A 24,703-nucleotide genomic window follows, 5' to 3' on the forward strand; every position below is an offset into this window, starting at 1 on the left:
TGAAGTATGAGAACTGAGGGTGCATTCCGACATGGAGAATATTGGGTTAGTTTTCCTGTTTATAGAGCTAGCACTTCTGTGCTAACTTTCCTTTCACACTGCAGTTGACCTGCTGCTTTATGGAACTGTGGCTTTTTGACAAGCATAATAGCATCTTGCACTAAATTTCATTCACAACAGTGGGTGTGATGTGACACAACAACAAATATCATGGGCAGTGGTGTGCAGTCAATGGACTAGGCTAGCCCCCTAAAGGGTCTAAGAACACTCCTGCCACCTCCTCCCAAAGCCCGGGAAGCTTCTGCCCATCTTAGGGAGGAAGGTGTGATGCTCACACATGCAATGTCTGCCCCCAACTCAATCAGTCTTGCAAGCTGCTGCCTCTGGCCCTAACTGTTCCCCTACAAAAAAATCACCGCACACCACTGCTAATAACTTTCACTCACATATAATACACGTATAATATATGGGCAGCATTTTTATTGCTTCTTAAATTGAATATTTTGAGTATTCAGTTGAGTGCCTGTTTAATAGTAGTTTTAACAAGGCCTATTTTTAGGACAGCATCTGAGTAAACTAGCTTGAGGAACTGTATACTTTTGTCTAATTCTTTTCATAGAATCATTATCTGGATTGTCTTAGTTATAGAGACCTAGGGTTATTTTTGGCCTTTTCAATGTATGAATATCCAACAACATTGTTCTTTGTTTAACACTGTATTTACATTTCTCTCAGGTTGCTAAGTCACCTGTCCTTGTGCAAATATTTTCAAATCCTACATGATAAATGATTGCAAGAAAAAGGTAGTGGAAGGTAGTACAACTTCTACCTTCAGCCATTTTTGTTCCTCCACTTTTTCATGTTTCTTCCTGTCTTCTTGTACACTTAAGGCCAGGCCAAAATAACATTAGCAGCAATTTAATGGAAACAGAAACTAATTAAGAAAAGCACAAACTATCCTACCGCCGAGTGTATTTTGTATAGGTTAGTGAGGCCTAAAACACAACTAATTAGGTTCTCTGTGACTCAGAGCAACAGACAGGGAAGACTTGTTCTGTTAGTGGAGCTAGAACATTGAAACGTCCCTTATAGCAGTCAGACTATCTAGCCATTGAGCACAGTATGGCCTACTCTAGCAGCAAGCAATCAAAGGTCTCAGAACAAGCTCTTTCCTGCCTTCCCCAAGCTGGTGCCCTCCAGCTCCCATCATGCCTGACTGGCTGGACCTCATGCAAATCCAACATCTCAAGGATGCCAGCTTGGGAAAGGCTGTATGATCCTGGAGATGCCAATGATTGAATCTGGGGTTGCTTGCATGAGTTCTAATATTCAGGTTGTCTCCCTGTCCCTGTGGGTAGGTAGGGAAGAAACAAGTTTGGCATAGATCCTATTTGCATTTGTCCTTGATGTTTTTTGTTTCAGTGTTTCCAACTTCAGACTGAAAGTCTAATCATACATCTGAAAGTCTCATTGAAAAAACTAGGATTTAGCAAATTGAGATTTGCCTGCAATTATATATATGGCATATATATGTGTGTTATATTGTGTTATTTTTCACAAGAAGCAGCAGGCTTTTGTTGCCCATCTCATTTGCATGTTGTTTATATATATAACACATCTATAAATTTAGCATGTAGCTAAAATCATTGAATAAATATTTACGCAAGCCTCCCTCAGACTGTGGGTTTACTGAATAGACTTTTAAAAATAAACCATCTACAAGTGTCCTGAATTCACTTTTGTGGTGGTAGAATACTGTAGTTCAAATGTGACATACTCAAACCACAAATGTTACCATGTGTCTGTGGTTCACTCAAGAGCTGCAAACTCAATGATGTAAAATATTTAACAGAATGCATTATTAAATAATGGGAATGGAAATAGAAATTTCTTAAGCAAAGACAACTAGTTTCAGAATCAGAGGGAAATAAAAGGGGTGACCGGACACAATAAAGGAGAAAGAACATATGTAAATAGGTATCAAATTGAATTCCACAAGACTTATAGAATTAAAGAGCATGTAAATGTCAAAGTCTTTCTGACCAAATGTTCCCAATAGATTAGTTCATGTTTTGATGATGATGATGATGATGATGATGAACACTACAGTTTCTAGTGTGACAGAGATACACTGTGTCAGAGGTTTCTGAAGGTCAAGAAAGATGTTTAGAGATACAATTTCAAGTACTGAAGGCAGGCGAGCTAGTTCTCAGGATGAGTCACCAGAAAGGCTGATCATAATGAAATAATGCAGTATCCAGCAAAGTCATCCCATCAGCACAAGGACTTCCGCCTGTGCAATGGCAATTCCTCTCCTCTGTGTACCCTTTCTCACATCTGTTCGGGAGAGTTGGGATAACCTCAAGAACAGAATTGGGGAGTGCACAGGGAGAGAAAAGGGAGAGAAAGCCCCATTGCGTAGGCGGGAGTCACTGCACTGATGGGACAATTTCAATGGGTACAACCCAGACTTCAGTTTTTATAAGAAAAATCCAGATTCTTCTAAGAAAAATGTAATTCTGACTGCAATATCCAGTAATGGATTAACATAAATAGCATTTTCTCCTGACCCTCAAAATTTAATATCATCACTTCCCCATCAAATACAACTGATATCTCCTGCACAAGAACATTGGTGCCCCAGAACTGTGATACAATTTGATCATGTAGGAGGTTTATTTATTTATTGAATACACCTCTATAGCACCTTTCATTAAATTTATTCCATGAATAATACAGAACAAATTAAATAAAATCTGCCATTAAATGCAGAGGACAGCAGTATCTACAATAACCAACAACCATCAAGTGCTTGGGCCAATAAGTATGTTTTTTAGCAAGCTAGTGCTTATCTTCTTTCTGAAAGGAGAGGATTCTACAAGCTGGGCAACAACTCAGAAAAGACCCTGCTCAATATGAATGTCAGCAATCTGCAACACAACAGGAGGGCCTCATCCAAATAACTTAATGAACAGAAAGATATATCAGGGAGGGGCCCAAGTTGTTTAGGGCAGAGGTTTTCAACCTTTTTTGAATCCACAGATCCCTTAACCAACTACATTTCTTTCTGTGGCACCCCTGTGGGGTTCAGGAGTCCAGTTATGTCATCCCTTGCCTGCAGAGCTGGCAGTCTCTCACCCTTTTCAAACACCCTCCCTTGTGGAGTGTTCCCTCAGCCTCCTCTCTCCTCTCCTTGGGAGTCCTCTGGGAAGCAGCTGCTGCCATCCCTGGTCCCTGGCTCTCAGAGGCACCATTCACCTGCGGAGCTTATAGCCAGGGTTGATGCAATAAGCAACTGTGCAAGCCTTTGGGAGGCAGAGATGCGAGAGGGCGTCAGAGGAGGAAGGTAAAGAAAGAGGGACAGAGGACAGAGTTGCTCGTGGCATCCCTGATCATCATTCAAGGCACCCCAGGGTGCCATGGCACACAGGTTGAAAATAACTGGTTTAGGGCATTAAAAGTCAGTAACAAAATTGTAAACTTGGCCTGGTAGTAAATTGAGATGCAGTACAGTATTGGAAGTATGAAATCAATTTTTTATTTGTTTTATGTGTGAAAAAGAAATTATTTAAAACAGCTATACTGTGGAGATGAACTGGCATCAACAGTGGGTTGCTTCTAGAAATCCATGACCTTTAGAAATCAGCTGCTGTTATGAAAGTTCTTATTTGAATGATGAATAACACACATGAAATTTGAGGAACTTTGCCGCTTGTCATGAGACTGCTTTATAGAACTTAGGGGAAATTGCAGAACCTAAGTCCCACTATTTTTCTAGTGAGCAAACTTGCCAAAGATAAATGCTGCTCAAAATATATTAATGTGATTCAAAGACCAATGTTGCTATTAAGGTTCCCCCTTTCTTTATGTCCATGTACACCTTTATGATCTGTAAAGCAAGTCCGTCTCTACATGGGGCACATTCATCAGCTGAAGTGACAAACTGTGTGTATGAAAGAGCTGAGCCCCTTGTTCAGCACTCCATTGGCAGCTAGACATTAACACAGGGCCAGCCCACCCATGAGACGAGTTGAGGCAGCTGCCTCAAGCAGCAGGATCCCACAGCGGACAGCAGATCTTGATGTACATCTTTATTCCAGGCCACCCATGAGACAAGTTGAGGTGACTGCCTCAGGCTGTCCACGGGGGACAGCAGATCCCAATGTCAACATCCCTTCCTGCTTTGTTCCTGATTTAGATCTTGCCTCACCCCTTCTTCCCTATTGGGGATGGAGCAGCAATTGTGGGGTCCGCCTCAGGTGCCAAAATGTCTTGGGCCAGCCTTGCCTTAACACACATACACAAAGCGAGTCCCGTGCTTCGAGACAGCTGACTTGTGCCCCACTGAGCCGAGGTGCCTAATCAAAGAGGCCTGCCTAAGACAACCACCAGCGTGACTCTAACCTGCCCGCACCCCCTCCCGCCGCTGGTGGCGCATGCGCGCAGGACTCTCCGCCAGCTGGCTTGTATTTCGTCCGACGCCTCCTCCTCATAGAGGAAACGCCAGGACCAGAAGCAAGAGCCTCCGCCTCACAGCCAGCCTTGCGCTTAACGGTCCGGGAATCGAAGCCGTCGCCCTCGAGTCGTTCGGTGAGCCTCTCGTCTTTTAGGACACCGTCGGGGGAGAAGCGGGGCGGTCGGGCGGGCGAGAGGCCCGAAGCAGGCTGGGCTGGCTGGGCCCTCTGTTCTTCCTTGGCGGCTGGGCCGGGGGAGGCCCTGAATGGCGCTGAGGGGGCAGCGGCGTCTCCCTCCCTCGGTAAAGCGGCGCGGGGGCTTCGGCCAGGCCCGCTTGAGACGGAAACACCCCCTCCCCTCTCTCCCTCAGGCTTCGGCTGAGCGGGGCCGGCCCTGGGGAGCGCGCTCTCCGTATGCTCAGAGGCGCGCCTCGGGTCAGGAAAAAAGGGCTTCGGGAGGCGAGAAGTAGCGGGGCGACGCCCCTGGTTTCTGCGCGGGTGTTTTGCCTCCCCCCCCCTTAACGGCGGGGGGTGGCGGGGCGGGAAGCCTCGTCGGAAGCGGCTCTGAGCCCCTTTCCCCCTGAGTCTCGCGAGGGCGAAGGGGGAGCAGCAGCTTGGCGGGGCTCCCGGGCTTTTGATCGGCGTTGCCGTGGGAGGGAAGGAGGGCGGGCGGCCCACGCGGATCTCCGTCTCCAACGAGGGGCTGGGAACAAGATTGAAATAGGAGGGGAAGAGTCGGGCCAATAAAGGGCAGGGGGGTTAGCGCTGGGACTGGGAGTGTTGTCTTTTGGCTCAAAGAGCGAAGTTGAGGTTGGCGGAGGAAGCAAGACTCGGGTCCGTTCGGTTTCGTTACGTAGACTGTTTACTCTAAAGGTGGGAGAAGGAAGTATGTAGTCCTATTTCTGTGAGTGCGCAGCGCTCTTTCCACTCATGTGATTTACATCCTCTGAAAGTCGGGATCTGTTTTGATATTTACAGCAAACCCTACATGGATCCATCTAACCTTTATTTTGCGTTACAGTATTCAATACCTACCTTGTTCTTCATCTGCATGTGTGTACCCCACACAGATATGACAACGATGACAACAAAACAAAGTCTTGAGACACTTTGAAAACTTAACAGATTTATTGTGGCATAAGCTTTCATGAGCCACAGGCCATTTTATCAGAGATGTTGAATTTAGTGGATGTTGCATTCTGATGGGATGGACTGTAGTCCACAAAAGCTTGGGCCATAATACATTTGATTGCCAGGAGACTCCTTGTTGGGTTTACTGCAGCAGGCTAACACAACTATTCCTCTGGAAAAATGAATGGGAATTGTGTTCTTTTTGAATTCTATCTAACACAGTCCTATATGTGAAAGTGTGTTTTCAATTAGGTAAACTTTGTAGTATGAGTGTTCAGGATTGCAGCTTTAGAGGATCTGTGCTGTCTGTTCCAAATGTATACTTAGAAGAAATACACACACAGCCTTTTTGAATGAAGTTGTACTTCATATTTTGGCAGACTTTTCTCCTGCCCATAACCCCACTTTTTCACTCTCAATATAAATTGACACTTTGGCTGTATTTGTTCAGTCATTTTTTAAAATATGCGAAATCCAGCATCCTGCTCTCACAGCAGCCAACCAAATGCCTGCAAGCAGGACCTGGGCACAAGAGCATTCTCACATCCTGTAGCAACTGATATTCAGAAACATCACTGTCTCCGACTTTGGATGCAGAGCATGGCTATCATGGCTAGTAGCCATTGATAATCTTACTCTCCATGAATTTGTCCAGTCTTATTTTAAAATCATCCAAGTTGGTGGGCATCACTGTCTCTTGTGGGAGCGAGTTCTATAGTTTAACTATGTGTTGCATGAAGAAGTTATTTTTATCTATGCTGAATCTTTCAGTATTCAGCTTTGATGATTGTGCATGCACTCTTTTGATATGAGAGAAAGAGGAAACATTTTCTGCATTCACTTACTCCATACCATATATATATATATATATATATATATATATATATATATATATATATATATAAAATAAACATCTCTGTCATGTCATTTCTTGTTCAACCTTTCTCTAAAAAGTCCCACATGCTGCAACCATTTACGGTATCATAGGGGAGTCACTCCACCTCCTTGATCATTATGGTTGCTCTTTTCTGAACCTTTTCCAACTCTCTTGTTCCTAATCAGTCGCTGCCAGTTCAGACCCCATGAGCATATATGTGAAACTTAGGTTTTTTTGCCCTGACACTTTACACTTGTTTACATTGAATTGAATTTGCTATTTTACTTCCCATTCATTCAGTTTGGAGAGATTCTCTTTTGAGATCTTCACAATGTCTTTTTGTTTTAACAACCCTGAACAATTCAGTGTTATCAGCAAACGTGGCCACTGTGTTGCTCACCTCCTTACTCTAGATTGTTTATGAGTTAAGTTAGAAAGCATACACCCCAATACTGACCTTTGAAGGACTCCAACTTTCTACACTTCTCCATTTGGAGAATTCTTCATTTATTCCTACTCTCTGGTTCCTGCTACTTAACCAATTATTGATCCACAAGATAACCTTTTATTAAACAACTGTTAAGGTAACCCAGGAATATTTGGTGAGGTAACTTGTCAAAAGCTTTTTGAAAGTACAAGTACACAATCTCAACCAGATCACCTCTATCTACATGCTTGGACGCTCTCAAAGAATTGTCATGTGTTAGACAGGACTCACCCTTGCAGAAGCCATGCTGGCTTTGTTTCAATAAGGTTTGTTCTTCTGCATGCTTGATTATTTTATCTTTAACAGTATTTTCCACCAGTTTTTGCGAGGACAGACGTTAAGCTAACTAGCTTTTAATTTCTAGGATCCTCTCTCCCTGCCCAATCTGTTTTTTTTAAAAAAAATGTTACATTGACTACAGCAGGCTTCCTCAAACTCGGCCCTCCAGATGTGTTGAGACTACATCATCCCTGACCTGCTAGCTAGGGATCATGGGAGTTGTAGGCCAAAAACACATGGAGAGCAGAGTTTGAGGAAGCCTGGACCACAGTCCTCAGGAATGGAAGCTAATCTGAGGAATAAATTGCATACATTTTTTAGAGGATCAGCAATTTCACAGTTGAGTTACCGGTATTTGAGAACTCTTGGTTGGATGCCATCCAGACCCAGCAATTTGTCACTTTTTATTGTGTCAAGTAAGGGCGATAACTTCATCTCTCATCACCATTATCTGCCTCAGTTCCTCAGACTTGCCTTCAGTAAAAGTTAGTTCAGGCACTCGGATCTGTCATGTATCTAGCATTGTAAAAACAGATGCAGAGTTCATTCAGCTTCTCTGCAATCTTATTATCCTGTAGCACACCACCTCCCTAGATTGTCTCCTGCTACTAATATATTTTAAGAACCTTTTGTCTGCTTGCACTTTTTTTGGTCAAAGTTTGTGTTCCTTTTCGTTCTCTTCATTTGGACAAGACTTCCATTTTTTGAAGGAAGCCTTATTGTCTCTAAGCATGCTGGCATCCTCTTGGTCCTTGTGGTACATTTCCTGATTTGCAGCGTCTAATATTGAGCTTCTAATATTGTTTTTAAACAACTTCCAAGGTCTCTTACCCGGGGGGGGGGCAGTGAGCACACACATAATCCAAGCATTTATCCACTGGCTAATTATCTCCTAGGTTACATGCAAATCCTGAAATATTTTAGAAGTTTGGCTTTTAGTGTGAATTTTTTGTGTTTCTTTTCAAACATAAGTTGTTAGTAAATCAAGCCAATATTTGTAGATTGTTGATCCATATCCTGGGGCATGTTGTGGGCAACTCTCTTTTTGCTCCAGCCTAATAAGAAAGGTGGAGGAATAATAGTTCCTAATAAGAGGTTGGAAAACTTATCCAGAAAAGAGAAGAAAATTAGAAAGAGAGAATAATAGAATCATAGAATTGTAGAGTTGGATCCAGATGGTCCAACCCCCTGCAATGCAGGAATCTAAACACATGGTTCCCCCATCAAAGGTTTTGGAAATATGAGTTCACCTCTATTATACAGTCATACCTCATGTTACAGCCGCTGCAGGTTGTGTTCGGCGCAGGTTACGAACGCGCCGAACCTGGAAGTACTGGAATGGGTTACTTCTGGGTTCAGCGGTTCACGCATGTGCAGATGCGCGGAATGACATCACGCGCATGCGCAGACGTGCGAAATGACATTGCACACATGTGCAGAAGTGCCAAATCATGTGGCAAGCATGCACAGACGTGACACTTCATGTTGCGTTCTGCTCATGTTGCGAACGGGGCTCCGGAATGGTTCCCGTTCGCAACATGAGGTACCACTATACAGTGGTACCTCGGGTTAAGAACTTAATTCGTTCTGGAGGTCCATTCTTAACCTGAAACTGTTCTTAACCTGAAGCACCACTTTAGCTAATGGGACCTCCCGCTACCGCTGTGCCGCCAGAGCACGATTTCTGTCCTTATCCTAAAGCTAAGTTCTTAACCTGAAGCGTTATTTCTGGGTTAGCGGAGTCTGTAACCTGAAGCTTCTTTAACCTGAGGTACCACTGTACAGTGGTACTCTGTGTTACACACACGATCCATTCTGGATCACGCTACGTAACACGGGCGTGCTTAACACGAACGTCCCCCCCCCAAAAAAAACCCCGGAAGTTTGTGCGTTTTTGCGCTTCTATGCATGCGTGAAGTGCGCAGAACGCTTCTGCACATCTGTGTGTTGCGCACGCTCCGGGCAGGACTTCCGGATTGTGGAGGTCCGTAAGTCAAATGTACGTAACATGCAGCATACGCAACTCGAGGTATGACTGTACTGTCCATTTGACTCCCAGTGCAGTCAGTTTGTATCGAATGAAAAGATGGAGAGGAGGGAATCTGTAAAATTAACCCAGTAAAAATATGGATTCATTTGTAGCTCAGATTGACAACCTTGGCTACTATTCAGAAAGTGAGGATTCCAGTATGCAATAGTGGGGTGGATGGGAAAAGATAACAACCTGAACTGTAAAATAGTGTTTAAGAACAAATTTCAGCCTTCCCAATGCTTTTTCAGTACTCTTTCATAAATTACAACTGATAAGATTTCTGCAAGATACATTTGTGCCTACAAATGGTGACTAGCACTCAGAACATCTGATTTCTGTTGAACTGCATATTTGCATTAGATATTGTAATGGAAAGTGCATGACTTACATGACAAGTTTCTAGGTGATGTGCATTCTAGGATAGGATAACCAACTATCATATAGTAGAAAAAAACTGAGACTCAATTTACTCAGGTGCAGGTGCAAAACATGCATGTGAAGGAATCCCAATGGATACAAGAGAGCCTTACTTTCTCCATACTTCTGTCAGAGTGAAAGCACATTGGTATGCAGAGAGACGGCATAAGAGGGTATTGCGAGGAATGGAAAGGCTATTCTTTCCCCTGTGTCTGTCAATACTGTCTTGTGTGCCATGCAAGTTCCTTGTGCTGTTAAGCATAGGTAACAGTGCAGTCATATTGATGTTTTCCTGGCAGTAAGACCTGTTGTATATTGCTGAACTTGCTTTTGAGTAAGTTTGCATGGAATTGTGCTGTAATTTGCATGGTGCACAGATATGACTTGAAAAAAATTACAGTTTTTTCAGCATCAAGTAAACATTTCTGAGGGATTAAAAACATATAGCTATGCTAGGCAATTCTGTACCCAAAATGCATATAAGTGCTACTTGCTCGTTTTAAGACTTTGTTTTATTTCTTTCAGGCTAATTCTGTGAAAATGTCGCTGTATCCTTCCCTGGAGGATCTGAAGGTGGACAAAGTAATTCAGGTATATCAAAGTATATTTTATGGAGGAAACCAATGTTTGCTGAAGGTCAAAACAGTAACCATTTGAAAATTCTATTCTGAAAAATGTATTTCTGTATATTCTAGACCAGCACATAAAAATATATTCTTGGATAAAGTTTATCTTTAATTATGTGCATAGTTTATGCTGTTATAATAATTATACTAAGTGTGAGCTCCAACAGTTTAGGCCTCTCAAAGTATGTGTGTGTGCAGGGCCGTCTTAGAGGGATCGGCCGCCGTGGCGCGGCGATCCCTCGGCACCCCCGGCATGCCGCCTCTCCGCCCGCCTCCCTCCCCCGCTGGCCGCCCCTCGGGAGGGGGTGGGCGAGCAGGGGATGGGGGTGTGGCGCTGGAGTGGCTCAGGGCTTTGTGCGCCCTTCCAGCGCTCCAGCTGTGGCTCCGGGAGGCGAGGGCTGCCGGCTTGCAGCCCACCCGCCCGCCGGCGCACAAGCGCCCTCCCGCCCCGCGGGGGCGGGTTGGGGAGGGGGCGGCCGGTATGCCGGCGGGCTCACGGGGGCGCCCCTGGGGGGCCTGGCGCGGCGTGCCATCAGCCCCTATGGACGAGACAGCCCTGTGTGTGTGTGTGGATGGATGGATATGCAGGCACCCTGTGCACCTTTCTGATGTAATACTTGAATTATTTTTGATGCTGTTCCAAACAGTGTCACAAATTGCCTTTGAAATTCACTCTTTGAAAAGTAACTTTACCATGCACTATTTGAATGGGTCACAAATCCAAAGCCTCTTAGGTGTATGGAACTAATTCTTTAGTATAGTTCTTTAGAACCTGATCTGTTTTTATTTATCAGATAAATTTCCAGATTTGTATTTAGGAAACTCAAAAGTAAAGCAAAAGAAAAAGAATAGAAGTATTTGTAGTATACATTCAATATGTGTTTGATTTTGATGAAAGTAGCTATTATAGAATGTGTTTCCTCCAGCATTATTAAGTTCCATTTCTCAAACAAAGTTAATCCTAAACATGTTAGAAAATTGTTTTGAAAATAAGTTCCCCATTTTGAAATTCACATCTTTTTGTGAGCAAGCAAACTTCGTAATGTAACTTGTTACTCTTAACAACTGGAACATATTGGTTTGTAACTAAGGATATATTTATGTAACCTAAAGGCATAATTAAAAGTTTTTGGCTATGCAACCCACATGCCTCTTGTATTATAGCATTATGTCTGTTTATAAACTTTGTAAAGTGTTTTTTATTTCATCTTCCTGTGCAGGCACAGACATCTTTTGCTTCAAACCCAGCCAATCCGGCAATTTTATCTGAAGCCTCAGCACCCACCCTTCAACATGGAAGTACCGGTAAGTTACTTTAGTGCCAAGAAAATATGAGGTAGCAGAAGCTAAATATGTATTGCACAAAAAAATACAACCTTAACAAAAGTCAGTAGACATAACACAAGTTCTAGCTAAACAAAGGGTTTGATACTATTTATTTCACTGGTTTGAAGTGAGAGGTTTTTATTGATCTCTGGAAATGATACCGTAAGGAGAGGCTGTATAAAGATAATTGCTTTAAAGAGAATTAAATGGAGTTGGGGGCTTGTAGGGATGAATGAGTCAGTCTAAATCTGTTTGAGTTACTTTTGCATGTGTACATAAGGATTTCTGTTCCATCCTGCTCCTGCATTAAATGTGTTAAATTATTTTTTGGGAGGGGGGAAACTGCACAATATTGTTTAAAAGTACTTATGAAGCAGCCTGCGGACTGCCTTTTAATGAATGTTGTTGTCTTCTTCTTCTTACTTATAATACCCTTTCCAAGTGGCTAGAAAGTCTAACTGCTGCTGCTGCACATATTCATAATGGGGGCCTCAATTGCCCCCAGGAGAATTGGGATGTGATGACAGGGCAGGTTTTTTTGCACATGTTGTTCCTGGGAGGGAAGGTATGTCACTGCTCCCAGTGGCATGTGAAACCCTATTTTCAACATACCTGGCATCAGCTGTGCTTTGTGGCTGCTTGAAGCAGCTATTAACTTTTTTAAAAAAGTTTTATTTCTTTAAAGGCAGTCCTCGGGCCACTTTGTAAAATCCTTATGTGGATTTTCTAATCTGAGAGTTGCTGGTCAGTGATCCTAATAAGCTTTCAATATGTAAATCCAGTAGTTCCAAGTGCAGTGGTAACTGTCAGCATATTCTAACGGAGAATAGGATTGCTCCAGTCTGATACTTGTCTTCTCACCTGTGAAATTAAGAACAAGTATCATCTCAACAGGCTCTAAATAATAGTAATAGTTTAACATTATTTTTGTTTACTTTCTATAGACTTGTATCCCAAACTGTATCCTGAACTTGCCCAGTATATGGGTATAGGCCTAAATGAAGAAGAGATACAAGGAAACATAGCAATGTTGCGTGTTGTAAATTCTCAAGAAGTAAGTATCAACCATATAAGTAGGACTAATTTAAGTTTCCTTGTGTTTTGCTTAAATAAAAGAAAAAAGATGCATGCTGCTTCTTTGGGTTTTTAAAATTTCAATCTTCTCCATATTTAGAACATTATAAAAGCAAGAGCTGAAATATTAGGGATGTGCATCCTCTCTGTACCCCAAATGATGATACAAATTGGGGTGATTCAGGTCCTGAGTCAGATTGTGCCCTTAATAAGTCATAGCAGGGGGCTTTAAACCTTCCAAGAAGCACTGTTGCAACATATTTTTTTAAAAAAGACACACACACACCAGATTTACCCAGCTTTTCTGAGAAACTGCACCAAACTGACTGAATCATCACCCAGAGCTTTGAGGAAAGTGGAGAGGTGGGAGATATTTTGTTTGCTTTTAGTTGCAGTGAATTATTTCCCAGTTTGCTTCAGGGCTGAAGGAATCCAACAACTTGGAAATCAACCCCCAATCTGCAGGTTGGTGTACATCAAATGAGTCTGCCTTGGAAACCCAGTTTGATGGATTTTGCTCCCATCAATACCTGTGATCCTAAGGCTTCTAAAATAATATAACTTTTATAAAGCACAAAATTGTTGTCCTGAAGTCATTCATGGGTTTGTCCCATTTAAAGAAAAGGCCTATAAATGAGACTTGGTTCTGCCAGTTTGTAATATCTGCTTATTTTAAGGTTTTCTAATTCTCAGCTTGTTGCAAGGCCTTCTGCAGCGAATTACATGGTGGCTCCAGTAACTGGAAATGATGTAGGAGTTCGCAGAGCGGAAATTAAGCAAGGAATCCGTGAAGTAATACTTTGTAAAGATCAGGATGGAAAAATTGGACTACGTCTTAAATCAGTGGACAATGTATGTATGATAAATCTGATTTTAAAAAAAATAAAAAGTGACCCATTAATTTCAGCTATCTAGAGCTGAACACAGTCAAGTTGCTATATAATTGCTAATCCAGATGTTAATTTTATGGCTGAATCTGCATTTTTCACTATTTTTATTTCTCTATTTGGTCATATTAAAACTGTTAATCATATAAAATATTGTACAGATGTGCAAGTAAAAATATAATAAAATACTTTGCATTTTAAAAAATCAAAGCATTAAAAATAATCAAAATACAGTGAGGATATTCATCAATTTGGATCATTGCTCAACATGAGCTTGTAGGAAAACAGATTTTAAGTAAAACATACAGGATAAGAGTCACATAATGAGCCCCGTCAACTGAAGCCTTGCACAAATGCCATCTGCATAAGATTTCAGCTTGTCAGATGAACGATTCCTAATCTAATACATACTCATAATGCTGTGCTGAAAGTACCATGTTTCTCCTAAAATAAGACACCATCTTATTTTTTTCCCCTCAACAAAACACAGTATGGCTTATTTTCAGGGGATGTCTTATTTTAATCGCGTCGCATCGGTACGCTGCATAGCCACGCCTCTCCAGGCTGTTTTAATGGGAGGTGCCGCGTCACTGTGGCTTATTTTCGGGGAACGGCTTATATTTCGCAAATGCATAGAAATCCTGCTATGGCTTATTTTATGGCTATGTCTTATTTTAGGAGAAACACAGTATATGGCAGGTGTGGAAAGCTGTCCACATGTGGTTGTCAACATGTTGCTTAAGTTCAGCCTCAGCAAGCATGCTAAAAATCATTGGCATTCTTAAATGGAGCCCTTCCACAGATAATCAACTTTGCAGCTTACTCAACTTTCTTAAGAGAGTCTAATATTGGCTGGATATCTTTTATTAATTAATTTTATTTCTAGAATAAAATGAAATGTATGTGCATGTTAATGAAAACCAAAACTACCCCCCCTTTATTGGTTTGTTGTTGTTGTTCTTCAGTCGTTCAGTTGTGTCCGACTCTTCGTGACCCCATGGACCAGAGCACGCCAAGCACCCCTATCTTCCACTGCCTCCCGCAGTTTGGCCAAACTCATGCCAGTCGCTTTGAGAACACTGTCCAACCATCTCATCCTCTGTCGTCCCCTTCTCCTTGTGCCCTCCATCTTTCCCATCTTTTCTTTTATTGGTAGCTGTTGCCAAATGTGTATGTGATGCACGTGTTCTGTGTTTTTCACTGTGCTTCTCTTGCATGTTTTCTCTAAATGCATTGGATAGATACTGGATGTTAATTTACTTTGTGGACGTATCTTTGTGTTTAGGGTATTTTTGTCCAGTTGGTTCAGGCCAACTCTCCATCGTCACTAGTTGGCCTGCGGTTTGGGGACCAGGTTCTGCAAATTAATGGTGAAAACTGTGCAGGTTGGAGCTCTGATAAAGCCCACAAAATTCTGAAGCAGGCACCTGGAGAGAGAATTTCAATGATCATCCGTGACAGGTAAACCCTCCAGAAATGTTACACACCTTCCTAGACATCTTTGGAGTTTCATAGTTGTTAAGGAGTGCCTAGAAGTTGAATGTGTTGGGTTTTTGTTTTTTTCAAACCTCAGTTTCCTAGTGTGACTAGCTTAAGGTCAGGTTCTAAGGTTATGCACACAAAGGTATGTTAATATGCCCATGGGTCACACAGATGAGATTTTTCTATGTACACGTTCATCTGCCCAAGTGCTTTCCAGTCCACACAAGTGATTGGTGCTTGATGGGATTTGCACTAAATGTTATCTCCTCCCCTAAATTAATATTTACCCACCCTGAGTTCCCGAAAACTCAGGTCCATTGTGGGCATGTGTTCAGATATTTGGTTCCCTGTGCATTCGGCCAATTTTATTTCCAGTACACCAGACATGCATAAAACACCTGATAAAACTATTGGTTTTTTTAAAATTTATGGGTCATGCCTGGCTCTGCCAGCAGCCTACCAAGTAGTGCCTTGCTAACAGAAGTAGGACGTGTGGTGATACAGCAGAACAGCACACACACATCATACATGAAAAAGCCCAGCTGCCCAATGTGCTTCAGTATGTCTGGATTATACATTGGATTACAGTGGTACCTTGGTTCTCGAACTTAATCCGTTCCGGGAGTCCGTTCGTAAACCAAGGTGCGACTTCCAATTCCTCCACTCAAGTGGAAGCTGCGTCAGATATTCAGCTTCTGAAAAATGTTCACAAACCGGAACACTTATTCCCTGTTTGCGGCATTTGGGAGCCGATTTGTTCGAGAACTAAGCCATTCGAGAACCAAGGTACCACTGTATATATTAACTACAGATTGGGAGAATCCAGATTAATTAGGATGTTGTTGGATGACAGTGTCACATGGATGACACGAAAGGCATGTACACATGGGATGTATTGAATCTACTTTAAACTGCCATATCATAGAATCGTAAAATTGGGAAGTGTACACAGCCTAATACCTTTGGATACAAGTTAGTGATGTAGGACATTAAGTAAATATTCCAAACAATAAACTGTGAACGTTTTTCTTACAGGCCTTTTGGGCGAACTATTACCATGCACAAGGATAGTACTGGGCATGTTGGCTTTATATTCAAAAATGGAAAGATAACTTCAATAGCAAAGGACAGTTCTGCTGCTAGAAATGGACTTCTGACAGAACACAACATATGCGAAATAAATGGTCAGAATGTAATTGGCCTGAAGGTGAGTAACATGCAAGATAACACACACTCAGCAAGTAATGCATTCTGAAAAAAGGAAGTGATACTGTTCTAAATGGGCAGAAGACACATGCAAAAGCTTGTCCATATAAATTTATTTGATTAGTAGAAAACAGGACCTGCAATCCTGTGGTCCCTGGGAGTGTGTGTCAGGGGCCATTGCACCTTCAACCACCTTCCATAGTTCTCTGGGGAAGAGAGATTCAACAGCAGCTAAAAACATCCTGATCCTTTTGCCCTACAAAGTATTCTTGCTGCTAGACTGGCGTAGATCAGGCTCTCTTCTTTCAAAAAGGTTGCTGGTTCCTCAGGCTAGTGAAAGAAAGTTAAACAGAATTGTACATTCAGTTCCCTAGTAGTGACATTAACACATATAGTCCAGCTTTTTATGAAAGGGGTTGTTTACACTACTACCTCAGGGAATGGGGAACCTATGGCCCTCCAGATGATGTAGGACTCCCATCAGCCCCAGATGGTAAAGCTAGTGGTCAGGGGTATTGGGAGTTGTAGTCCAGCAACATCACGAGAGTCACATATTCCCCAGTGTGTATATGTGTACCTGTATATGCGTACAGAATTTATCACCTCAATAGTGCTTAAGACAGCTAATAACAATTAAAACTATTGTGGAAGCTACATCCGTAAGTGCCAAGTTTCAAGTCAATTCATGACTTTCTATCTTGCTTCATAGGATGCCCAAATTGCAGACATACTAACATCAGCTGGCAACGTGGTGACCATCACTATCATGCCTTCTCAAATTTTTGAACACATAATCAAAAGGTACGTGTAAAATACTTCTCCATTTAAATATTCTAACAATCTCTTAAAAGAATAGGCATGCTTTGATTGCAGCATCTTCAGAATAAATATCAACAAATATAATATGGATGTGGTGTTAAACTCTTATACAAATGTGGCTAACAATGGCAGAGTCTGAAAATCTTTATTCTTGTCAAGCTGCTTCCTGAAATTTCAAAACAAGGCAAATTTCAATTAGAATGAAGCTTATAAATGCTTCATACCACTATTGATTTTAAAGTTTTATTGGCACCAAAACTAATTCTAGGAGTGAAGGAATGTAGAACTTTATTTTTTCTTTTGCTGCCAGGAAATGGGTTGAGAAGCTGCTGCAGTAAGCTTGCCTTCAGTTTTTGAGTTTACAGCATATGGTATTGTGCCTTGTAACAAATGTCTCAAGTGTTGCACTCCTTGCTGTGATACTTTTGCAGCTTTGGAATGAATCTGCTTTTTACACATTGTTAAAGATTCATTATTATTTTCAGGATGGCTTCAAGCATTATGAAAAACCTGATGGATCACACCATCCCTGAAGTCTAGAAATCTGTTTTTGGGTGCATCTGTAATGAGAACTCTGCTAAACATGGGCTACTTAGTCTGCAACTTTTATGTTCTGCACATGAGCCTTTCTTTAAGCCCAAAGCAGATATACTGCCTTGAGTATTTACATTATGATGGCTGGGAATGTCACAATCCAACATATTACCTTGCTCAAACTATGAATTTTGTAGCCTTATATTTGTCTGACAAAAACCAGTATAACACTTTTTCATAGGGTTGTACTGTTTAATTCCACTTTATATAAGCCATTGGAATGAAAACTAATGTATCTTGTGTCTTTTGTGATCCAAGCACATTGCTGCCCTTTGTACTTTTTCAGACGAATTAGTTTTTCTACTACCTTCTGCTAGGAAGGATATTTACAGTTATGACTTGTAGTGCTTGTTAACTGCTGATTTTAGTAATCATGTTTACAAAGCATGCCAGTTAAACTGAGCATAACATATCATTCCATAGACATTTTAAATAGCACAGGTGCGCATTTAGGTTTTGTCTTACTGCTGCTCTTTTACAAGTTGTTCTAACGTGCTTAAATTATGTTGCCTTAACCATGTTAAACAGAAATAAAGTCTGAAAAACAAGGTTTTCATTTTCTAACTATACTGATTAAGGTCCCTAAATCTTTCCCCCTCTCCCTTCAAAAGCCAATAACTTAGTGGAAAGGGAGGGTGAGCTGTCATGTTGAGGTGTGGACCCTAGCTTGGAACAGTATGTACAAGTAACATGATTCATTTTAGTTTTGAGAGAGTGTTACCTTAATTTCTTGCCTTTCTGAATTTTATTAGTTTATGTACAGCTATTTGGCAACTGACATTTTCTTTGAAGGCTGCTGCTCAAGACTTTAAAGCTTTCTACAATGGTTGAAGTTGTTTACATTGCCGGTCCCTATTACACAGCCATTTCAGTATGCTGGTGAGGACTTTTAGAAGGTGGGATTGTATAAACACAAAGGCCTTAACCCCCATTTTTACAGGTAATGAATGCTGCTATGTTCCTATTAAAAACTACTTCTCTACATAAGTGAATCCTGATGCTTTAAAAGGAGCATTAGAGCAGGGCTTGCAGATGCAGTCCACACCTACATGGCCAAAGACCAAGAATGGTAGTGGTTCATGCTGTCTCTAGCAGCAAGGTTACTAGTAAAGAGATGTTTGTAATGAGCAGGATTAAATTCAGAGATAGGATACACTTGTATTTTGGCTAAGGTCTGAGGTTTATCTCCATTTTGTGGAAAATATAGACAAATAATGTTGAGTAGATTACTGTGGTTGCAAGTTAGAACCGCTTTGGTTACTGAAAAATAAGTCTTTATTTGACAAGCATTACAGGCAATAATAACATTCATAAGGAAATACAAGTGCATACTGTAGTTCAGCATTGTAATATTTGCAGCTTGGAGCTAGACCCAATCTCAGCTCTTTGAACTTCAGCAGGTATTGCTACTTGCAAAGGTCCTTTAAAAAGTTCTTTAAAATATCCATATGTGTTTGAGTGAGAAGGCACTTTTTAGTATTGCTGTTTCCAGAACATGATTTGTCTGTCTTCCCCTCCTGTGATTATGCTGCTGCATCGTTCATTCATCCACATACATGTTACAGCACCTAGGAAAGAGACAGGTGTACATCAGATACTTGTTTTACTTACCATTTATTATCCTCATCTTTAAATCTTGGTCTAATTTGGTTAATGCATTGCTAGATTTGCCCATAATCATCTAGAGCTGCACTCCACCCTATTGTAGTTATGCATATAGATTATATTCATACGCCCTGATCCAGAGACCATCAGGTCGCACATCATTGCAACCAACTTTCAGGTGCTAGGGCCACAGCTATACATCCATATTTTGATGAATTCTGGCCTTTTGTTTCTCAGGCTGTTGCAATGGAAAATATGAGGGAGCTCAGTTCTTAATACTTCACATTTAAGTTCTAAGGTATAAAACAGAACCCCAGGGTATGATACATTCAAACACATCCTAACCAGGATCAGCATATTAATATCCCACTACTTAAAAGATTTCAAAGTGTGCTTAAAGATTTTTAACAGTTGAGAATTTCACACATACCAGTATGTCCTGCAATTCTTTCTACTATCTTCCCTCCAACAATATCCCAAACCAACAATTCTCCTGATTGACTTCCTGATAAGACGGTGTTGCCATCCCATTTGAAACATCTGCAAAAAGCAAGTTGTTACATCACAACTGAGTCAGACAATGCTACTTAACACCAACCATCACCCCGTTTTTAGCCAAGTAGTTGTTGTGTGCCCAAGTTCTAAAAGACATTTTTTAAAGATACTGATAAAATTCTTAATCATATAACCAAAAGAATCAGTTTTCAAATCACATTTTTGTAACCCACCCTGTGTCCATTTGGTGAGGGGTAAACTGTATTACTATTTGTACATAATTTGCTTTAGGTACCCATGTATAAGAAGGTTAAACCCATTCTAAATACACTTGGCTACTCAAGTATGCAAGTCAATTTTTGAGTACTTGGAAGATTCCAAATGAGAATACTTTAGCCTATCCCTTTGAGATGAATAGACTACTTAATTTTGATTTCCTTGATTGGTCTTTAAGAAAATACTGTTGACCCATTCTACTGTTTGCTGTGAGAATCTGTCAGAATCAGAATTGTAGAGTTGGAAGGGACCTAAAGGGTCATCTAGTTAACCCCCTGCAATGTAGGAATCTCAACACACAGTTTCCCATCCAATCTGAAACCATACTAGACATTAAACCCTTTGAGCAAATGCTACACACAAAATACATTCTTATATAAGTATCCATGCATGCATGTGTGCGCACACCATTGCATAAAGTGACGTTTTTCACTATCTAAACATACCAATACTGATGGAATTCATTGGAATAACTTGATCTAACTCAGGAGCAGGCAACTTAATGCCCTCTAGATGTGCTGGATTACAACTCCTACCATCCTTGTCTATTGACCATGCTGCCTTAGACTGATGGAAGTCGCACAGAATCTGGTGGGCATGCATGTTGATGGCTATCCATGATTTTACTGAAAATCCCTATATGAAACAGCAGTGCATTCCAAAACTTACCTTTGGGGTTCCTCCGAGCGCATGGAAGAGATGATCATTCCAGTTTGCACATCTGTCACTTTAAAGTAGCCATCTTCTCCTGTGCTTAGTAGGTGCCTGCTATCTGTGAAACAAGGTAACGGCTCTGGATTATTCAAGTCAACCGCACAAAATACATGCAGTCCATTCCCATGCATATTTAAAACAGGCCCCATTAAGTTCTATGGATAGCTACTAGTGAGCAAATCCCATTGCATGGCACCATATAGGCTGCAATGCCAAAACTCAACTTGCATGGTGCAACAGGAGGCTTGTTCACATGGGACACTGAACACACATACAAGCTGTCTTGACACATGAACAACTGTTTATATGAGTGTACACTGATTTGTACAGATCAGTGGTTGTACTCTACACTTGAATAGCATTATAATAACTGAGTGTACAGTTCCAGTATTGTGCTTACAGTTTCACTAACACTACACTTGCTCAATGTTATGTATGAATACCCTTTCTGTGTAGTCTTTAAAATAGGCAGCTTTATCAATTACTTGTTTGAGTAAAGAACAAACCATCTCCTAGGGATCAGCACAATTCCTCTTAAAATAATCTAAACTAGCAGTGTTTTATTTTTATTTTTAAACCACCATAGGCAACTGGATTGGTGTTTATAAATCCAATTTAGCTGGTGCCTTGCTTTACCAAAACATCTCTATATAACTTGGCAGAAAGGTTTTTTTAAGCAAACAAAATTATTTGGATGGCTTTTTTTTGTTTCAGGCCAACAATGCAATACAAATGACTTAACATTAGGATGTTTTGGTAGGCAAACTACTACCAATTTTCATGAGTTACTTCATTTCCAGTCTTTTGTACAACTGCAAAGTGAGGGTGGATACACACTAAAATTACAAAGCCCTGATCAGGGGGGAGCAAGTTGGTTGCAATCCTACACACACTTTACCTAGGAGTAAGCCCAACCGAACACGCTGGAGCTTGCTTATGAATAAGCATGCATAGGGTCACACTGGATATGTACCAAGTCAATACGAATGTCTTTGAATTATCTTGCGGCAGACTGAAGTATGTTTTCTTCACAATGTATATATTTTAGAAGACATTAACACATAACATACCGGGACTAAAAGCAGCATCAGAGACAGTCCCTGAATGGCATGGAAGTTGATGCAAGATAGAAGCAGTAGTAACATCCCAGATACTAATGGATCCTTCTTTTGTTCCTGATGCCAGCAGGGTATATGCAGCATTCAAGTTGATTGTATTTACCTAGGTAATTAAGCATATGTATGAGATGATTAAAGAAGTAACGAGCACCATGAAGCAACAAAGGCAAGTAAGCAAGCGTATAAAAGGCAGCCAGTTGTGACTAGAGCACTTAAACATTGAAGGCAAACATTGAAGGGGCCTGGATCCTATGGTCTTATAAACAGTCAATGTAATGGCTTTATTGTAATGTATTTTTTTGTTTTTATCCTTTGATTCTTAATTTTTTGTAAGCTGCTTAAAGACTCTTGTAGTGAGATGCTAACAAGTCAAATAAATAAATCTTCTACATGGTCCTTTTTGGCAATGCTTAAGGGAACTATTACTGAATTCTCCTAGCGTTATAGATCTATATTCCAGGAATACAAACATAATTTGTTAAGACTGCATTTTCAAAATTTAAGCCCAACATGTAAATGAGTTTAAAAATTATACATTAGTTTTTATTCATGAAGATACATCGCTGGGTTAATCTAATCTAGATACACTTGTTTTATGTATTAAGCAAGTCCAAATACACAGACATAACTATGCTGAAATCATCAAGAGAAGTGGCTTTCATACTGCTTTTTGAGATTGAGATTGTAACCCATTTGAACCTGTTGTCTCATTCTATGTAAAGCAGCAGGTGTATAGATGGTAGTATGTAAAGATAATGAAACGCAGAACATTCTCCACAAGTGGGAAACTGAAATCAAGTTTTCATTTAAAAACAGGAAAAAGGTTTCTCGTGTGTGTGTGTGTGTGTGTCCCCCTCTTCCTACTTCCTGTGGTTTCTCAAACATATGTCTAAATAATCACAGGAATATGAAGAAAACATCACATTATATTTGCATATTACTGTTACCAATTCTGACCTTTCAGGCAATGGCAATACATCTTTAAAATAAGCCTTCATACAGACTTCCCTCCTGCCCCACCCCCCATTGAATTGAAACAAAATATATGTGCACACAAATATCTTTATACTCACACTAACATCATGTTCCAATTCCGCAAGCAGTTCAAACCGCTTCTTGGTGCCCAGTAAGTCTGCAGGAATGCACTGCCACACCTAGAACACAAATATTTGAGCTGACGTAAGTTTCTCCTTTGGCCAGATATGACAATTTAAGTAACCTAAAAGTAAGAGCTAATTTGTAATTTTTGGGATGGAGAGCTTGTGGCTTTCCAGATGTTGCTGGACTCCAACTTCCATCGGCACCAGCCAGCACTGCCAATTGTCAAGAATAATGGCTGATTAAGCCAACAACATGAGTCAATGGTGTGATGCAAACCAAGCCTTACGGTTGGGGGAGTTGCATATGTTTGGCCTGGATAAGAGGAGACCGTTAGATATTTGAAGATGGCTATCAAATCTCCTAAGGGGCTGTCACATAGAAGATGGAGCAAGCTTGTTCTCTCCTGCTCTGGAGGGTAGGACTCAAACCAGTGGCTTCAAGTTACAAGAAAGGAGATTCCAACTAAACATCAAGGGAAACGTTCTGACAATAAGAGCTGTTTGATGGTGGGAGGTTGTGGACTTTCTTTCCTTGGAGGTTTTTAAGCAGAGGTTGGATGGCCATCTGTCATGGATGCTTTAGCTGAGATTCCTGCATAGCAGGGGGTTGGACTAGATGACCCTTGGGTATCTTCCTCTATGATTCTATAACAGCAGCATCTGGAGTTTGCCCAGTCCTGTTTTAAAGTCTCAGCAACAGCAGTATGGAAAAAGGTGGAAATTCATGGATGAACTACCCAACAGGCACTACAGGAAATAACCACCACATAGAGATTATTTTAAAATGTTTAGCGCAACGCTTTGAATCTAGGGATTCAGACAATTCTTTTGTTAATTACCCTACAATGGTGATCCTACTATATTTCGTACCCCATGCTTCTCTCACTACTTCCAAATAGTTGGAAGTCAGTTTTGCCACTGCAAACAGGTGACTTACATGGACAACCAGAGCCGTTTCTGACAGATCTAGGATACAATGGCAATCCTTGCTCAAACGATTAAAAGCTTTCATCACAATAAATTCATATCAAGTGGATAACTCTACGTACTTTTACAGTTGAATCCCAAGATGCAGAATATAAACGATCATTGTGCCAACAGATCTTGCTGACAGCATCGTCATGTCCCATTAACGTATCCTGCCGCCTTGCAAAAGCTATTGAATAGAAATAGCTAACGAATAATAAAATAGATATAAATATTTTAAATAGTTCTATTTCGGAGCACAAATTTTTATTCAGTTCATTTTTTTATTTTAATCAGTCCATGTTTCCAACTTTGAAACAGTGCTTCCAATATAAAAAGGCCTTTTCGGTGGTAGCCTCCCAGTAATTGAAGTCACCTCCCCAGTAAGGCAGTTAGCAGGTGAAATATATTCATTTTTAGCTCTTTAATATAAAAGTATAAAGTAGCTACCAACTGGTACTATATACAATTGGGTACAATGTAAAATTACATACATATTGTTGTCCCATGAAGAACATACGACAGTAGTATCACCTGGTAGGATTAAACAAGATGACAGAGCCTATGACAAAAAGATGACAATGTTCAGTTTAATGATAGACTTGCAAGAACACATTAGTACATTAAGAGCCTGTCTCATCACAAGCACCATCTGTATCTTAGGAGCTCATGATCCGATTGTGCAGCGGCACAAACCAATTTTGCTATTGCAAAAAGAAAAGAAGAGAAAATAAACAT

The 24,703-nt window shown here is 40.8% G+C and overlaps 2 protein-coding genes across 5 annotated transcripts in view; one reads left to right on the forward strand and one right to left on the reverse strand.

Annotated features, from left to right (window-relative positions):
- The window catches only part of SDCBP (syndecan binding protein), a 43,072-nt gene extending 24,812 nt beyond the window's left edge, over nt 1-18,260 (forward strand). The window contains exons 1-9 of one of the 3 annotated variants that reach the window (XM_033155281.1): nt 4,465-4,590; nt 10,203-10,268; nt 11,524-11,602; nt 12,574-12,683; nt 13,397-13,555; nt 14,876-15,051; nt 16,108-16,279; nt 16,988-17,079; nt 17,583-18,260. In XM_033155281.1, the coding sequence (XP_033011172.1) occupies nt 10,218-10,268; nt 11,524-11,602; nt 12,574-12,683; nt 13,397-13,555; nt 14,876-15,051; nt 16,108-16,279; nt 16,988-17,079; nt 17,583-17,637 (894 nt within the window). In that variant the 5' untranslated portion in view covers nt 4,465-4,590; nt 10,203-10,217 and the 3' untranslated portion in view covers nt 17,638-18,260. Of the gene's footprint in view, nt 1-4,464; nt 4,591-5,303; nt 5,328-10,202; nt 10,269-11,523; nt 11,603-12,573; nt 12,684-13,396; nt 13,556-14,875; nt 15,052-16,107; nt 16,280-16,987; nt 17,080-17,582 lie in introns of those variants that run through there. The other 2 variants (XM_033155280.1, XM_033155279.1) reach the window with 2 other exon arrangements.
- Nucleotides 18,261-18,926: 666 nt separating this feature from the next.
- The window catches only part of NSMAF (neutral sphingomyelinase activation associated factor), a 36,469-nt gene continuing 30,692 nt past the window's right edge, over nt 18,927-24,703 (reverse strand). For both annotated transcript variants that reach the window (XM_033155276.1, XM_033155275.1), the window contains exons 25-31: nt 24,460-24,527; nt 24,049-24,172; nt 22,973-23,053; nt 21,852-22,002; nt 20,737-20,839; nt 19,727-19,836; nt 18,927-19,259 (exon numbers count right to left, since the gene is read on the reverse strand). In XM_033155276.1, the coding sequence (XP_033011167.1) occupies nt 19,165-19,259; nt 19,727-19,836; nt 20,737-20,839; nt 21,852-22,002; nt 22,973-23,053; nt 24,049-24,172; nt 24,460-24,527 (732 nt within the window). In that variant the 3' untranslated portion in view covers nt 18,927-19,164. The remainder of the gene's footprint in view (nt 19,260-19,726; nt 19,837-20,736; nt 20,840-21,851; nt 22,003-22,972; nt 23,054-24,048; nt 24,173-24,459; nt 24,528-24,703) is intronic.

The sequence above is a fragment of the Lacerta agilis genome, chromosome 7 (assembly GCF_009819535.1).
Source record: "Lacerta agilis isolate rLacAgi1 chromosome 7, rLacAgi1.pri, whole genome shotgun sequence".
NCBI lineage: Eukaryota > Metazoa > Chordata > Lepidosauria > Squamata > Lacertidae > Lacerta > Lacerta agilis.